The 14,275-nt window shown below is 37.5% G+C and overlaps 1 protein-coding gene across 1 annotated transcript; it reads right to left on the bottom strand.

Moving 5' to 3' along the window:
- Positions 1-9,044: 9,044 nt before the first annotated feature.
- Positions 9,045-13,597, bottom strand: LOC137737519 (protein SMAX1-LIKE 4). Its single transcript, XM_068477029.2, has 3 exons — positions 11,959-13,597; positions 10,970-11,192; positions 9,045-10,752 (listed from the first exon to the last, which is right to left on the bottom strand). Exons 1-3 carry the CDS (start codon positions 13,272-13,274, stop codon positions 9,133-9,135), a joined length of 3,159 nt encoding a protein of 1,052 aa, XP_068333130.2. The 5' UTR covers positions 13,275-13,597; the 3' UTR covers positions 9,045-9,132.
- Between the last annotated feature and the right edge of the window lie 678 nt (positions 13,598-14,275).

The raw sequence follows: 14,275 nt of genomic DNA, 5'->3' as shown, positions 1-14,275 counted from the left end.
TTCAGAATGTTGCTCCAGATGCATTCATTTCCTTTAGCTAAAGTGATGAGACCATATACTAGCTACAAACATGCATGCAAGGATAGACGTACTTAAAGGACATCGAGTTAACATCCTCGAAAGGTGTGCCACCTTGTTGGATGGTTTGGTCGTTCCTATTAGACGGTCCGATACACCGACGGATAGCCAATCAATTTGTCTAGGGCTGAAGTATGATAAATCACTCGGTTTATAGGATTCACTTCCTTATAAGAGGAAGGTCACGACACAAAATGAATCCATACTCGATCGTTGTCTCAAATCATTTCCATCTCATAAGATTAATCCGAATTACTCCCAAGACTTGAAGTTCTTGGTCCAATATACTAGTTTGGATGAGATAATGGAATTGGAATGAGATTATCATTGTTGATGTTTTCACTTATAAGGTATTTACCGATTTAAATGAAAGCGGCAATATTGAACCGTGTTCCGTTGATAAATGAGTGCTCTTGTTGAGCATATTCGAAGTAATTGCTGTTTTCATCCATCGTTGAGTCCCGATGATGATCCATGAAGGCTATGCCGCATGTATCAACCCGACCAAGACATGATACATTAACGAAGTCAACACCAAGACATTGCGTCTACATCTACATCAGCAAAGCATCAGGAGATTAAAGTCATGCAAGCCGATCCTAAACAACCTTGCCGACCTCTACACGACGTCACTGCTGAAGTTAACCTTCCAGAAGCTTGTCCGAGGAATTGGTATGCCTAACTATTCATATGCAATGGTTGTAGTTCTTATTTGGAAGTTATGTCAAACTTAGAGGGAGTATCTAGAAGTATACTCACTTAATCTTAATGTAGTGTTTTTCCCTACGATTAGGAGCGTGTTTCCTACTGGGTTTTTGCTACCTAACTAGGTTTTGACGAGGCACCCATCTTGGGCTGATCATACCTTTATGATATCTTCTATTTGCGTCTAGAAGACTTATAGTTTTGACTTAATGCAACTTCTCACTTTTCTCCTTAGTCTATGGGTTTTTCTCCCACCTTGGGTTTTACTATATCGAGGTTTTGTGAGTTTTACCTTTTATGCATTCTTCCGTTGATCTAAGGCTCGCCTTCGCTCATTGTGTCGACGACTTCATCAACTGTACTTACTTCATCGCTAAAGACCTGATGTGCCATTTATTTGAGTATTTACACACTCAAGGGGGAGTGTTGCAGTCCTATTAGATTAGAAATGTAATTGTGTAAATCGTAGTTTACTAGGGATATCTTGGAATATTCTCTAGGGTTAGATATTATCCTATTAGAGTTGTAATCCTTTTAGATTAAGGATTTAACCTTCCCTACTACTATAAATAAAGGCACAATGGGGTGATACAACACACACCTCATAATTACACATCTCTCTCTTCTCTCTCTATGCCACACCCCTTATCTCTCTGGTCTCCATAATTGTTCAGTAAATTATGCCTACAACACATTTCATTAATTATGATAAATGTTTTAGGCTTTTTTTGTTAGCATCTCACGTAATATTGAATACACTGCACATTAAAATTTAATAATAAATGACTTATATACCTTAATATATAATGACAATTTTGACATCATAAGGTTTTAAAGAACAAAAAAAATCAAAATACACTCCAAATCACTTTTATCGTGTATATCCCAAGAATATTTATCTCTTCAACTCTCAAAACCAATCTCACCCTACGTTTTAAAATAAATCCCTAACCAATGAAACTACAAACACATTGACTTAAAAAAACTATTCTCGACATTTCGGAAGCTTCGCATGAGGTAAGATTTCATATTTAGCATGCAACGAAGAGATGGACAATAAATGAAGAGTGTATGTACAAGATTGATGTGATTGGACAAATTATCTTGTAGCTCCAAAATAGAGATTTTTTGTTCTCTACGTGAAATATAACATGTACACTACACATCGAGCTATTTGTAAGATTGATGGGTCATGAAATTCGCTATTATTTTTTCATCGAGAACATAGAGGTTTGTGTTAATACTACTTTTTGCCAATTCATGATCAGCGATGAGTAATCTTTGTTGGATGTTTAGAATCGAAATCATTGTTCGTCTTTAGCTTGAATTTGGGTCAGAATAACACTGTTAGGTTGAAGCTTTGATACCATGAATATAGTAGAGTGTGGAGAAAAATCCAAGAGAAAGTGCAAGAAAAAGATATAAGCCTTAAAGAAAATTCTCGAGATGAAAAGTTTTAGAGAAGGAATATTTTTTTTGGTTGCCTTACAAGAATAACTAAATATACAATTTTAGCTTTAGGTTGTAGGCTGAAGCTGGTTCGAATAATTATTTCTCTTATTGCTTGATAGTTTGATGTAACGCTGGATGAAGTACATAGATTTCAATCCAACAACTGCATTGTACTTGTTTGGGTGTAAATATTTAGATATAGAATATTAACGTAAAAATGATCCCTAAATTGCTCATGTTTTTGACGCATGTATGGGAGTAGCACCATCAATTCTCATGGCTTCCAGAGTTGAATTAAATTAGGTTTTCTCCCTTAATGTGTCATGCTCCTATCCCAACATACGTTCAGGATTGACACATGACGCTTGGGTGAAGGGTTGCGAGGAATACGAACAAGATACATAAATGAATATTGGTACTGAAATTCACAAATAAAAGTAAGGTGGTTGGGCCTCTGTCACAAATATACAACAACTGTACAACAAAAACAACTAACCCTCATTAAGGCGACATGCCCGTGGGCTCCCAAAACAAAAGTCCAAAAGAAATACAAGGAAAGATATAGGGGTAACCTAATCACTCCAAGCTCTTTGACCTCTAACTGCTACCCTAAAAGCTCCTTGTATCTACTAACACATGTCACCTGATCAATCGCCCTTACACCTTGGAAATGGTACACCAGGCAAAGCAACAAACCAGATAAGCTGTGAAGCTCGTGTGAGTGACAATAATCTAACGTATGTGATTATCATAAAACAAGTCTATCGATCACAATTTATAAACATCAATCATAAAACCATACTTTATAAAATCATAAACAATTCGCTTGAAGTCTCAAAGGAATCACATAGACTTCCATCAACCTTTTTAAATCAACCACAAAAGGTTCTCAAATGTCTGGTTCATAAAAACACTGAAAATTAGGGCTAGAGTAACACCGTTTCACCGGATCCTACATATCACAAGCTTCCATATTAACTAATTCCAAGGGACCAACAAAGACAGGGGATTGGATTTTGGACTACTTAACAGAATCCAATGAAGATCGGGTTCTGGACCACTCAATGGAACTGTATAAGAATATGAGTTCCAGACCACTCAACAAAATCTAACAAAAACAGGGTCCGAACCACTCAACAGAACCGAAAGGAAACGGGATTCTAGACCATTTAACGAAATTCGAACAGAAAACAATTATAGACCAATCAATGAAATCATGGAGAAAGAGGGATTCCAGACCACTCAACGAAATCCAAACCAAGCACAGTACAAGACCACTCAACAGAACCTTAGCGGGACCCAATTCCGGATTACTCAACATAATTGAGAAGGATGCAGGAACTTAGTTCAGAACGACTCAACAAAATGAGACATGACATAAGTATGATGAAATAACTCCCATATCAATGGGTTAACGGTCCTCTACTAGTTTTCACATTTAACAAACATTTCAAATATGTCTTTCAAATCATATTTCATAAAATAGATCGGTGACTGAATTTAAAAGCAATATTTATTTGAAAACACATTTTGTAGATCCATGCTATATCCACTAAGTATACTAGCATGAGAATTTTCAGGGTAATAACCAATATCACATATATTAAAGTCATTCACTTGAGTCCGTGCTACGCACAAAGATTGAGGCGTTCACGTGCAAAGATTGATGCGTTCACGTACGATCATTGCCTAAAAAAAATCACAAGGGCAATAACCGAACGTCGTTCAATTGGGAAGACTTGCACATCGTATTTCCAATCCGTAACTTCCTAAGGGCCTCCTTATTCTTCAACAAAAACATACTAAAATTTCGTGATGATCCGATGGTCGGGTCTCTACCAATCGCGAGTTTAAATGGCGGCTAACTATGAAACTAGGTTAAAACAATAAAATTACACTAAACGGATGCCAAAAACGGATTCAGGGCAACAAAATTAATTTAGAAAGACATTTTAGGTCATCAGTCACTGGCCGCTGCCACACACAGCCGCACACTGGCTATGCGCCCTTACTTGCAGGGCTGGGTTGATTGGAATATTCTGTAACGAGACGAAATATTCTGTTAAATCTAAACGAACCTAACGACATTAAGGAATATTTTAAACAGTAACCAAATACTTTTCCTTCTTCGTTCCTCCGATCACTGGTGCACCGCCGAAGTCATTGAATCTTACAGAAAAATGTTGATTTTTTGGGTAAACTTCAACTAACCATAACTTGCTCAAATCTCAACCAAATTCGATGATCCTTATATCAAAATGAACCTAAAGAGGAGGAGAACAAGTGTATACTTGTTTGGAGTATGAGAAATGGCTCGAGATGGCCTAAAATTGGACGGAAAACTTGATCCTCTTTGAAGCTTATGCTTTCTTAGATTTTGTCCAACTTTTCACGAAACAAAACCCATGACTGGGTTCGTGGGGACGAGGTGAGCATGATGGTGGTGTTTGTTGGTCGAAGCTTGTTGGAAAAAATGGTTGGGTGATGGTGGTGTGTACTTGGGCAAAGTGAGAGGGCGAGAAAGTTCGGGAGATGAGAGAGTCCAGTGAGGTTGAGAGAGAAGAGAGAGAGATGAGAGATCTAGGAAGTGGGAGTGGCCTCCACATGGCACACACACCAAGGCTAAAACATGTCTAAATAAGGATCAAATTATCAAAATGCCCTCGACTTCCAAGCTTTGTAGAAATCTTCGTTCTTACTCCAAATTTCATTCCACTTGCGCCCACATGTTTGTATCGACACGTATTATCCAAATATGCCAAGAAAGGAGACAAAAGACGAAAAGAACTTAAACGTCCATGTAGATCTTTGTGTAGCCCAACAAGAGCATTTTCATCCCTTTGCATCGAAAAATTTTCTACACCGATAATAAAAATGTGTTGTTTCAACTACGAATACGAAATGTAAATAGTAAAATATGGGGACAAGATTTCACATAATTTCTTAGCCTTAAACTACTATAGTGCTCATGAACTCATATTTGATTTTTATTCCAATGCATAACAAAAGTATGAGTTTTTTTATTTTCATTTCAGACGGGTAAATGGGTAAGGAATTCGACAAAGAGGGTAAAAGTGAAAAGTTTGGGGTGTATGTAGAAAATATAAGGTGTATGTAAAAAATGTGAGGTGTATGTTGAGAGTGTGGGGGTGTGAGGGTATTATGGGTTTGTCAAATGTTAACGATAGGGTCAACAACCGAACGTCGTTCAATCGGAAAAACCCGCACATCGGATTTCCACACTGTAACTTCGTAAGGGTCTCCTTATGCTTCAACAACAATATACTAAAATTTTTTGATGATCAGATGGTCGGATCTTTGCCAATCGTGAGTTTAAATGATGGCCAACTACAAAACTAGGTTAAAACAATAGAACTACACTAAACGGATGCCAAAAACAGATTAAGGGCAATTAAATTAATTTAGAAATACATTTTGGGTTGTCAGTCACGGGGTTGCCACACACTGGTCATGCGCCCTCTCATGTGGGGCTGGGTTGCCTGGAATATTCTGTAACGAGACAGAATATTCCGTTAAATCTAAAGGAACTTGACGGCATTAAAGAATATTTTGAATAGTAACGAAATATTCTTCCTCCTTTTTCCGTCCATTTTTGTGCTTTTGCATCAAAAAAATTTCTATGCCAATAACAAAAACGTGTTGTGACAACTACAAATACGAAATGTAAATAGTAAAATCCGGGGACAGGATTTCACATAATTTATCAGTCTTAAACTGCTATAGTGCTTAGAAACTCATATTTGATTATTATTCCAATGCATAACAAAAGTATGAGTCTTTTTATTTTTGTTTCAGATGGGTAAATGTGTAAGGAATTCGAGTAAAAGGGTAAACGTGAAGAGTTTGGGGTGTATGTAGATAATGCGGGGTATATATAAAAAATGTGAGGTGAATGTTGAGAGTGTGGGGTGTAAGGGTATTATGGTTTTGTGAAGGTGTTTGAGACATATCAAAGGGAACCAAAGTCATATAACCTGATGCCATATAATGACTAATGTATTGATGGGTTCTCTTGGTTCGTCAATAATTTGATTAGTCTAAAACCTAAAAGATCATCTTTGTAAAATATTATGCAAATAATACTATACCTTAGGCAAACGTTAAATTTACATTGAATTTTTGCAAGAATAGTCCTTCAATAAAAGGCCTAGAAGCTAGAGGTTGTCTCATTAAAATGCTTTGCATAATGAATCTTGAAAGAGCATCCCTCAACTAAACAAACTTATATGAGGAGTTGAGTAAAATTTTGATGCTGTTAGCTACTGTAGTTGGTAATTGATTTTTCCTCACTTTAAAAAGTAAAGATATTAAAAATATCATTGTTTAGAAAAAGGTGATATACAGCAAAAGAAAAGTTTGGTGGTGACCGGCAAGTGGAAGTGGAACTCACCTCCCGAGGCTATGAAATCTTCCACTTTGATAATATTTGATACAAAAGTTTAACCTAATATTTTTTCTCATCAAATATTGAAGCTTGTTGATTGTCTTGAAAAGTAATCATTGCTTGGCCACTCTTTTCCCTTCCTTCTCCCTTATAAATTCTTTACAATTAGTTTATCTGTCATGAGGATTATACAAATAATTTAGCATTACGATGTAATGATGAACAACATGCACGGTTGTTTTCATAATAACGTTATCTTGCACAAAAGGCCAATAGAAGTATAATATAAACAGGTGATGCTAGCAATTTTATATTTTTTTTAATCATATTTTGTAATTTACATGATGTGACAGATGTTGGTTAGACTCATTATTTAAATCATTAAAAATGAGTCCAATCCTGAATCGTCAAATCATGTTATTTACCATATATGGTAAAAAAAGATGGTATCCCTTGAATTTTTCATTATAAAAATGTAAAGTTTGTTAATCTCCATTTAAGTTGTAATTAGGGAAGTAGGCATAGTAAGCTAATCAGATATTAATTTGGTTTTATAATGTCACAGGAATCAAATCTCTTTTAGAAGATGGTGAGGAACTGCGGATTAGATAGCCTAAGCTAGATTAGATACATAAAAATCATATTTTGTAAAGGAAATTGCAAAGGAAAGATTTGCAATATATGTAATATTTGTTTAAGTACTAAATTCCCTCAAAAGCCTAAAAAGGTTGTTCGTGGTAGAGTGGCTGTGACTTGTGAGTAAGCATGCTTGCTGAAAGAGTACGTTGGGAACTTCAGTTTATGGGGTTTAAATTTAGTTTGATGATTCGGGACCATTTCAACATGCATGGTTCGTACAAACGCACCTCAGCATGTACACACACCTATACATATAGTTAGAGTGAAGGTTAAATTGGAAGGATCGAATCTTTGGTCTAGTTTATTTCTCGTTCGTTCTCACTACCTTTATACTTTAGTTAGTCTATAAATAATGTAAATAAGATTGAGAAATAAATTGATCAAGTTGAAAGGTGCAATTCAAGTAATAAGAATAAAGCTTTGAAGATTTGAGCTCTGGTGTTTATTATCTGCTATTTCGAAAGAGAAAGACATGCATCAAATATTTACAGTGTTTTTTATGGCTCTAAGTTTTAGGAACCATTTGGTATTTTTTTATTTGTTTAACGATTACTTAGGATCAGTTTGCGAATACTGTAGTAGAATCATTATCAATTGCACGTTGTGCGCCTAACTGTGAAAAGACAGTGCAAGCTTTGTTATGCAAACCTAAATGTTAAGCCAGCATAATCGTCTCTTACTTTTTGGTGGATTCTAGTTTTGTTGTTCTTTAAGGTTATTGTTTGATTTCAATTTTTTATTTTTTATTTTTTTATTTTTTTTATTTGAGGCAATTAGCAGGAATGATCATTTTTTGATATATAGTTGTAGGAATATTAATGTTATATCATCGTTATATGGTTGTTATTTCATTGTTGAGCCATCAATATATCGTCGTTACTAAAAATTGATCATTTATGTTACCAATTTTCAAAAACTGATCATTTGTACTAGTTGGCTTTTTTTTTTTGTCACGTTGCGTTAATAAGCTCCTCTATCACTCTAGCCTTCGGCTTTTCGAATACTTCTTTGTTTTGAGAAACTTAAAACTATTCTCCACCATTTTAAAATAAGGAAATTGTTAATGGCACTTCAAAAATCTTATTCTACACTCCAAACTTTCTATATTTGAAAAGAAAAATATTTGAAGTGTCAATAACACTTTCCTAAAATAAAAACAAAACATTTGATGTGCCCTTCGAGTCCCTCTTTATTTTGAAAAACATCTAACGAAGCAAGCCTCTAATTGTCGTCGCAGGCAAATCGGATCGACCAAACTAATTTCATGGCATATTGACCATGGTTAGTCTTGGTGCTTGACCTTGGCTTGCTGTCTTAGACGGTCCGGTGGCGGTTTTGGCCAAGAAACCGATCAGACTGAACTGTGTTAAGGCCTAATAACATCTCAATAAATCGTGGTACACAAATGTGGTAAAAAAAATGTCTCCCTACTTGCTGGCACAAGAAGCTATGTTTTTGGATGTCCTCCATAGCAACTTTGAAATCTTTGGAGATTAGTCTAGGGTTATGAACCTTGTGCTAATTAATTTGGGGAAACCAAAATTATTTGGTTTGCAATTGAAGGTGGGAGGAAAAGGGCAATGCTAGAGAGACTAAATTTGGAAAACTAAATGACATGAAAGTTGATGATTAGATTATTACTTAAGCGTTGATAAACGTGCTCATTTTTATTGGGGACACGTTATTTAATTTGTAAATTTTATCTACAAATTTAGTCTCTCTAGCATTACTTGAAGAAAAAAAGATAGAGAAAAGAGTGTGGAACTACAGGAAAAATAAAACACATGGTATTTAGAAAATTAGGAGTTGTTACAGAAGCAGACATTTGGGAAGTTTTCCATATAACCACTCGCTCAAGAAATATGGATTTTCTTAGGAAGACAAGAACCCAAGAAACCCTCCAAAATGCCATCTTCTTTGTCACCCAAACAGAGCCTTACAAGTATACCCTCTTTCCCGCTAAGTTTAAGTTTAACCGCCCTCAAGCTTGTCTGAAAAATGTCTTTCAGCCATTTCTCAAACAAGCTATTGGGAAAATATCCAGACCCAATACAAACCCCCTCTAACACCCTCTTATCCACACTAAAACTAACCACATTTTGTTTCCCGTATACCTCCCCGAAACACCTTTCCATCTTGGACAAGAAAAGCTCGGTTGCCTCTCGATCTCTGGCCGGACTTCGATTGAAAACAAAGAGGTTCTCCATTGATTCGAGAAACCCATGTGGGGTTTGGAGATCGGTGTTGGTTTCGCGAGTCAAGTCACTTGAAATGGGGCTAAACTCCCCAGCCTTGTCTTCGTTTTCATCGTCCTCCCCGGCTTTGAGGTTGAGATCAAGGGTGTTGAAGCTTGATTGCCTTGAGAAGACCTTCTTGTTATTCACATTCTCAACAGCAACCACACTTGGATCTTCCTTCTCTTCAGTTCTGGGACTCTTGGTCTTGAGTTCTAGCTCCCACTCAGCCTTTCGCTTGTGATCGAAGTTAACTCCCTGAAAAAGTGGACTAGTACTACTTTTCTCATCAACCTTCAATGTCTTCAATGTCATTTGGATTACAGTATCCAGGTACTTGGCCTGATCTTCATATACTGTTGAGTCACTCTTAGTCAAGATGAATATGGTTTGGCTTTGAATCCTTTCTCTTCTACTCACTTCTCCGAAATTTCGGTTTTCAAAACCATCAGCTAAAAATTTCAAGAACTGGGTATCAGCCAAATCAACATCTTCTACCAAGACAACAAGTTTCTCATTGGATTTCAAGGCTCTTGCTACAACTTCTGTTCTCGGGTTCATCTCATTTTCTCTTTTGTTCATGTCGATATGGAGGAGTGAATCAGCAGATCCCAGAACCAATTCAGCAATTGCATGTGCCAGCCTTCTTTTTCCAGTCGAATCATTCCCCTGAATCAGCAACCAAGTCTCCTGCCTGGCAGTTTTAGAGTCGATAATTGCATCTACTATCGAAGGAATGGATTCGGATTGCCAAGGAACATTCTCTTTCAGTAGCTTGCACATTTCAGCTATTGTTCTTTCAGTGCATTTTCTCTCCACCATTTTCTCCGAACCTGAAAACACAGAGTTGCCAAGAGCAAGAGTGATCTTCACTTCCTTGCCTTCAGTGCTTTTCAGAGAATCCAAACTCGGTTCCACCACTTGATTCTTTTGGATCCCATTGTCAAAGTTGAACTCGATCGTGCACGATTGTTGTCTCCTAAACTGAGGCACAAGACTAGAGCCGTGAGCAGGCTCCGAAGGTGGATCATGACAGAAGGAGATTGAATCCGGATCGGGAGAGATGCCATTCTTGGTAGACCACCAAGGGTATGTTGAAACATAAGAGGAGTTATTTCCAATTAAGCTTTGATTGTTGTACAAATTAGAAAAGCTCAAATTGTTCTGAGCTGCATGCCTTCCTTGGTGCAGACTGTAGCATAACCTGTTCCACTTTCTCCTCAATTCAGTTACTTCATCCTGAAATTTTTTATTAACACATTAAAATAAGAAACATAGTAAATCAATTTTGCCGATTTAATTACAACTATAGCTAATGTGCCCAGTATCCCAAATCAAGCACGGTGTGCTAGCATTATGTGATTGGTTTAGGATACCGTTACCTTTGCAAAGTAACTTATTCTCCTAAAATTGTGGTACCAAAAAGTTAATTTAAAGAAGGTGGAATGGTTAGTACCTTTTGACGGGCTTCGGTTCCATGTGGTTGCAGCCAGGCAGGCAATTTCTGCTGGCCAGATTTCAAGAGCTGAGATTCTTTTTCATAATTTGAAGTGCATTCTTGACAGCAAGTGAGCTTGTTATTATCATAATAATGTTGCTCATCCTTGCTATTGAATACTGGTTTTGTTTCCAGAACTTCAGATGGTTTCTGAGACAAGATTATTCGCGAGTCTTGGACGCTGATAAACACACAAGCACAACATACAAACGTTAATACTAACCTCATTTATCATATAAAATATTTGATTAATTAAGATAAGCCAACTATATGTAAATACACACACACACACACACCCACACATTTATATTAGCTTTATCTTATTATGATCATCTAAAATCTCAAGGGTTGTTGGCGTTTTCATTAAATTGGTTAAACCGTCTCTATAAACTAATTTAAATAATTAGCAGGCCTAGGTTTCATTTCTGATCCCAAATTAGGTTCCTCATTATGCGGATAACCAAAATAAGCAAAATGAATTTCTTTATGTTTATTCTTTTGTAATATATATGGATTGCATTTCTGGAAAAGAAATTTGGGTGCATAAATGTAGGAAGACAAAATGACCTCGTGAACTCTTTTTTTTCCTTCCATCCTAAATATCTAGCAGTGAAACATGTAATTTTGATCCGTGGCTACATATCCTGACAAAACAAAGAGCAAAGGAAAGGACAGTGGTTCCTGTATCTGTCTCTCACTTTTCCAGTGTTTCTGGTTTCATGCAGACCTTGTAAACATTAAAGCAACACTACAGTACAAAACATTACACCAAAGCTTCAAGGAATCACCATCATCCATGGAGTACTTATACATACATACATACACACACACACACACACACAAACACACATATAAAATAACAGTGAACATGAATAATAATAATAATAATAATAATAATAATAATAACAATAAAATAAAGTTAAAAGAGAGAAAAATAAACAACTAACCTGGAAGCATGAAGGGAGAGACCAAGACCACCAGAAGGAACAGAAACAGCTTGAAGACACCATTGAATTTCAAGAGGTGGCTGCCTCATTTGGCACCTCATGTATGTCTGGTAACTTGCAGTTCCCATCACCCACACCTTCCCCCTTGAGTTATCCGAAGAGACCAACCTTGCAATCTCTGAAACCAAATGCTCAACTGGGCTATAATACCCACCAGAGTTTTGGTGTTGATCTCTCTGCTCATCAGTAACAGCCCACTTCAGATCTCCGGTATAAATAACAGCACCTCCTCCTCCTCCAACAAATGATGAGTCCACTTTTCTTCTGAGCTCTGAGAGATTTGCTTCCACATATTCCTTTTTCATGAACCTCACAGCCACTGGTGAGAGCTGAAACTTGATGAACTGGGTTGATTTCAGCTCCTCAGGAACTCCAACTCCACCTCTCTCTATCCTCCCCATAACTTCAGAGACAAGCCCTTCAGTCATGGAAGCTGAATCACCAACTATCACAGTGTTCCTCCTCTTCTTCCTCATCAGCACCTCCAACACCAACTTAACATCTTCTTCCTTTGGAGAACTACCAGAGTATTCAGTGGTGGTGGTGGGGTTACTGATTATCAATGGAGGTTTTGTCTTTTGAGGGGAAAAAAGAAGTGGGTTTTGCTCACAAGTGTAAGCCAGGAAATGGGGTTGCCAGAAACTCCCAGGAATGATATTGTTTTGGTGGTGACGGTCCGAGGGAGGAGAAGGAGAGCAAGGAGAGGAGAAAACGCCGCCGGAGCTGCTATAACACTGGAAAACGGAGGACGTTGAGGAGTCCTCCAAGTTGTTCTTGACGTTGGTACTGGAGAAACCTGCCTCTCTCATGACTCTGCTGACACTCGGGTCGTCAAGGATGGAGATGATGAGCTGCTCGAGCTCGACTTTGATGGTTAAGAGCGGCTGCTGCTGCTGCTGCTCGATGCAGCCTCTTCTCTGATGGGCTTGGGCTCTCTTGAGGGCGGCGATGAGGGCGTTGGAGAGAGAGGGCTGCCCGTGGAGGAGAGGGCCGGGAGTTGTTGGGAGGCGGTTGAGAGCCACATTGAAGCAGAGCTCGAGAGCTCGACATTGGAGAGGATGAGAGGTTTGGTGCGGCTGAGATTTGAGACAGGCCCGCCGCAAGAGGCTAGTTCTTGAGCTGAGAAGAGTGGCGGCCACGTGGAGAGGAGTGACCTGAGCATGGCCTCTCCGCCTTGCTAGGCTGAGAGAGTGCTTCAACACCGAAGCAGCCTCCGCTGTGAGGGTCTGCTGAACTGCACAACCTCCTGAGCGCATCACTTGTTCAAAACCCACCCCCCACACCCACCCTTTGTTTTTCCACAAGCAATTTCTTCACAACCACAAATAATCACTTCTTTTTTTTTTTACTTATATTTCTTATCCCCTCTAACCCCCCACCCAAATATTAACCTGAGAAGAAAGAATAGAACTTAGAAAAAAAGCTTGGAGCTTTGGAAGGCTTGAACACCACCACCTCAAGTGCAAGGGGAGGGAGAGAGAGAGAGAGAGAGAGAGAGAGAGAGAGAGAGAGAGAGTTAGAGAGAGTAGCTATGATCAGCTGAGAGAGGGGGGAGTTTTGAGTTGAGTTTCAGTTAGAGAAAACCAAGCTAGGCAAGGCCACCTTCTTTATACTTCCTGCTATTGAGTTTTTAATTATTTATTCATTACTCTTTTTTCTTTTACTTTTTCTGTGATTACTCGGCTTTTGTTAGCTTTTTATTTTCACTACAAAAATCCTATTTTTACTATTTACATGTAGGATCATTTGTACAATTTCTCTAATAGAGATGAGATCCACTGTGTTAGTGAGCTTTATCTCTATTAGAGAAATGATACGAATGATGGTAAATATAACACTAATCTTTGCGCTATTTCATTAATTAAGATTTTTATTTTGGGAGAAAATTAGTATAAGAGGGTAAATTTTTATAATCATTCTGCAACTGTTGGGAACTTGCATATATCAATGTATAAGTTTCAAGGATAATGCTAGGTAAATTAATTTTTTAAACTAAATTTGTAAATTATGGGATATGTCACCAATAAAAGTAAGCATATTAATCAACATTTATGTAATAATTTTTTTTTTTGCACAAATAATATTATTTACACTAAGGGAAAGGGGGTGAGCTTAGCTTCACATGGGCTAACAATAATTTCAAATTCGTTTTTGAGGAGAATCGAACTTAAGACCTCTCACTTATAAGTGAAGAGAAATATCACTACTCTGTAGTACTAAGTGGTACGTTAATCAAGATTAATGTAATACTTTTTTT

Source organism: Pyrus communis, chromosome 13 (genome assembly GCF_041283825.1).
Source record: "Pyrus communis isolate YQ-2024b chromosome 13, ASM4128382v1, whole genome shotgun sequence".
Lineage (NCBI taxonomy): Eukaryota > Viridiplantae > Streptophyta > Magnoliopsida > Rosales > Rosaceae > Pyrus > Pyrus communis.
Note: the sequence above shows the minus strand (reverse complement) of the source record. Positions and strands in the feature narration are given on the sequence as shown.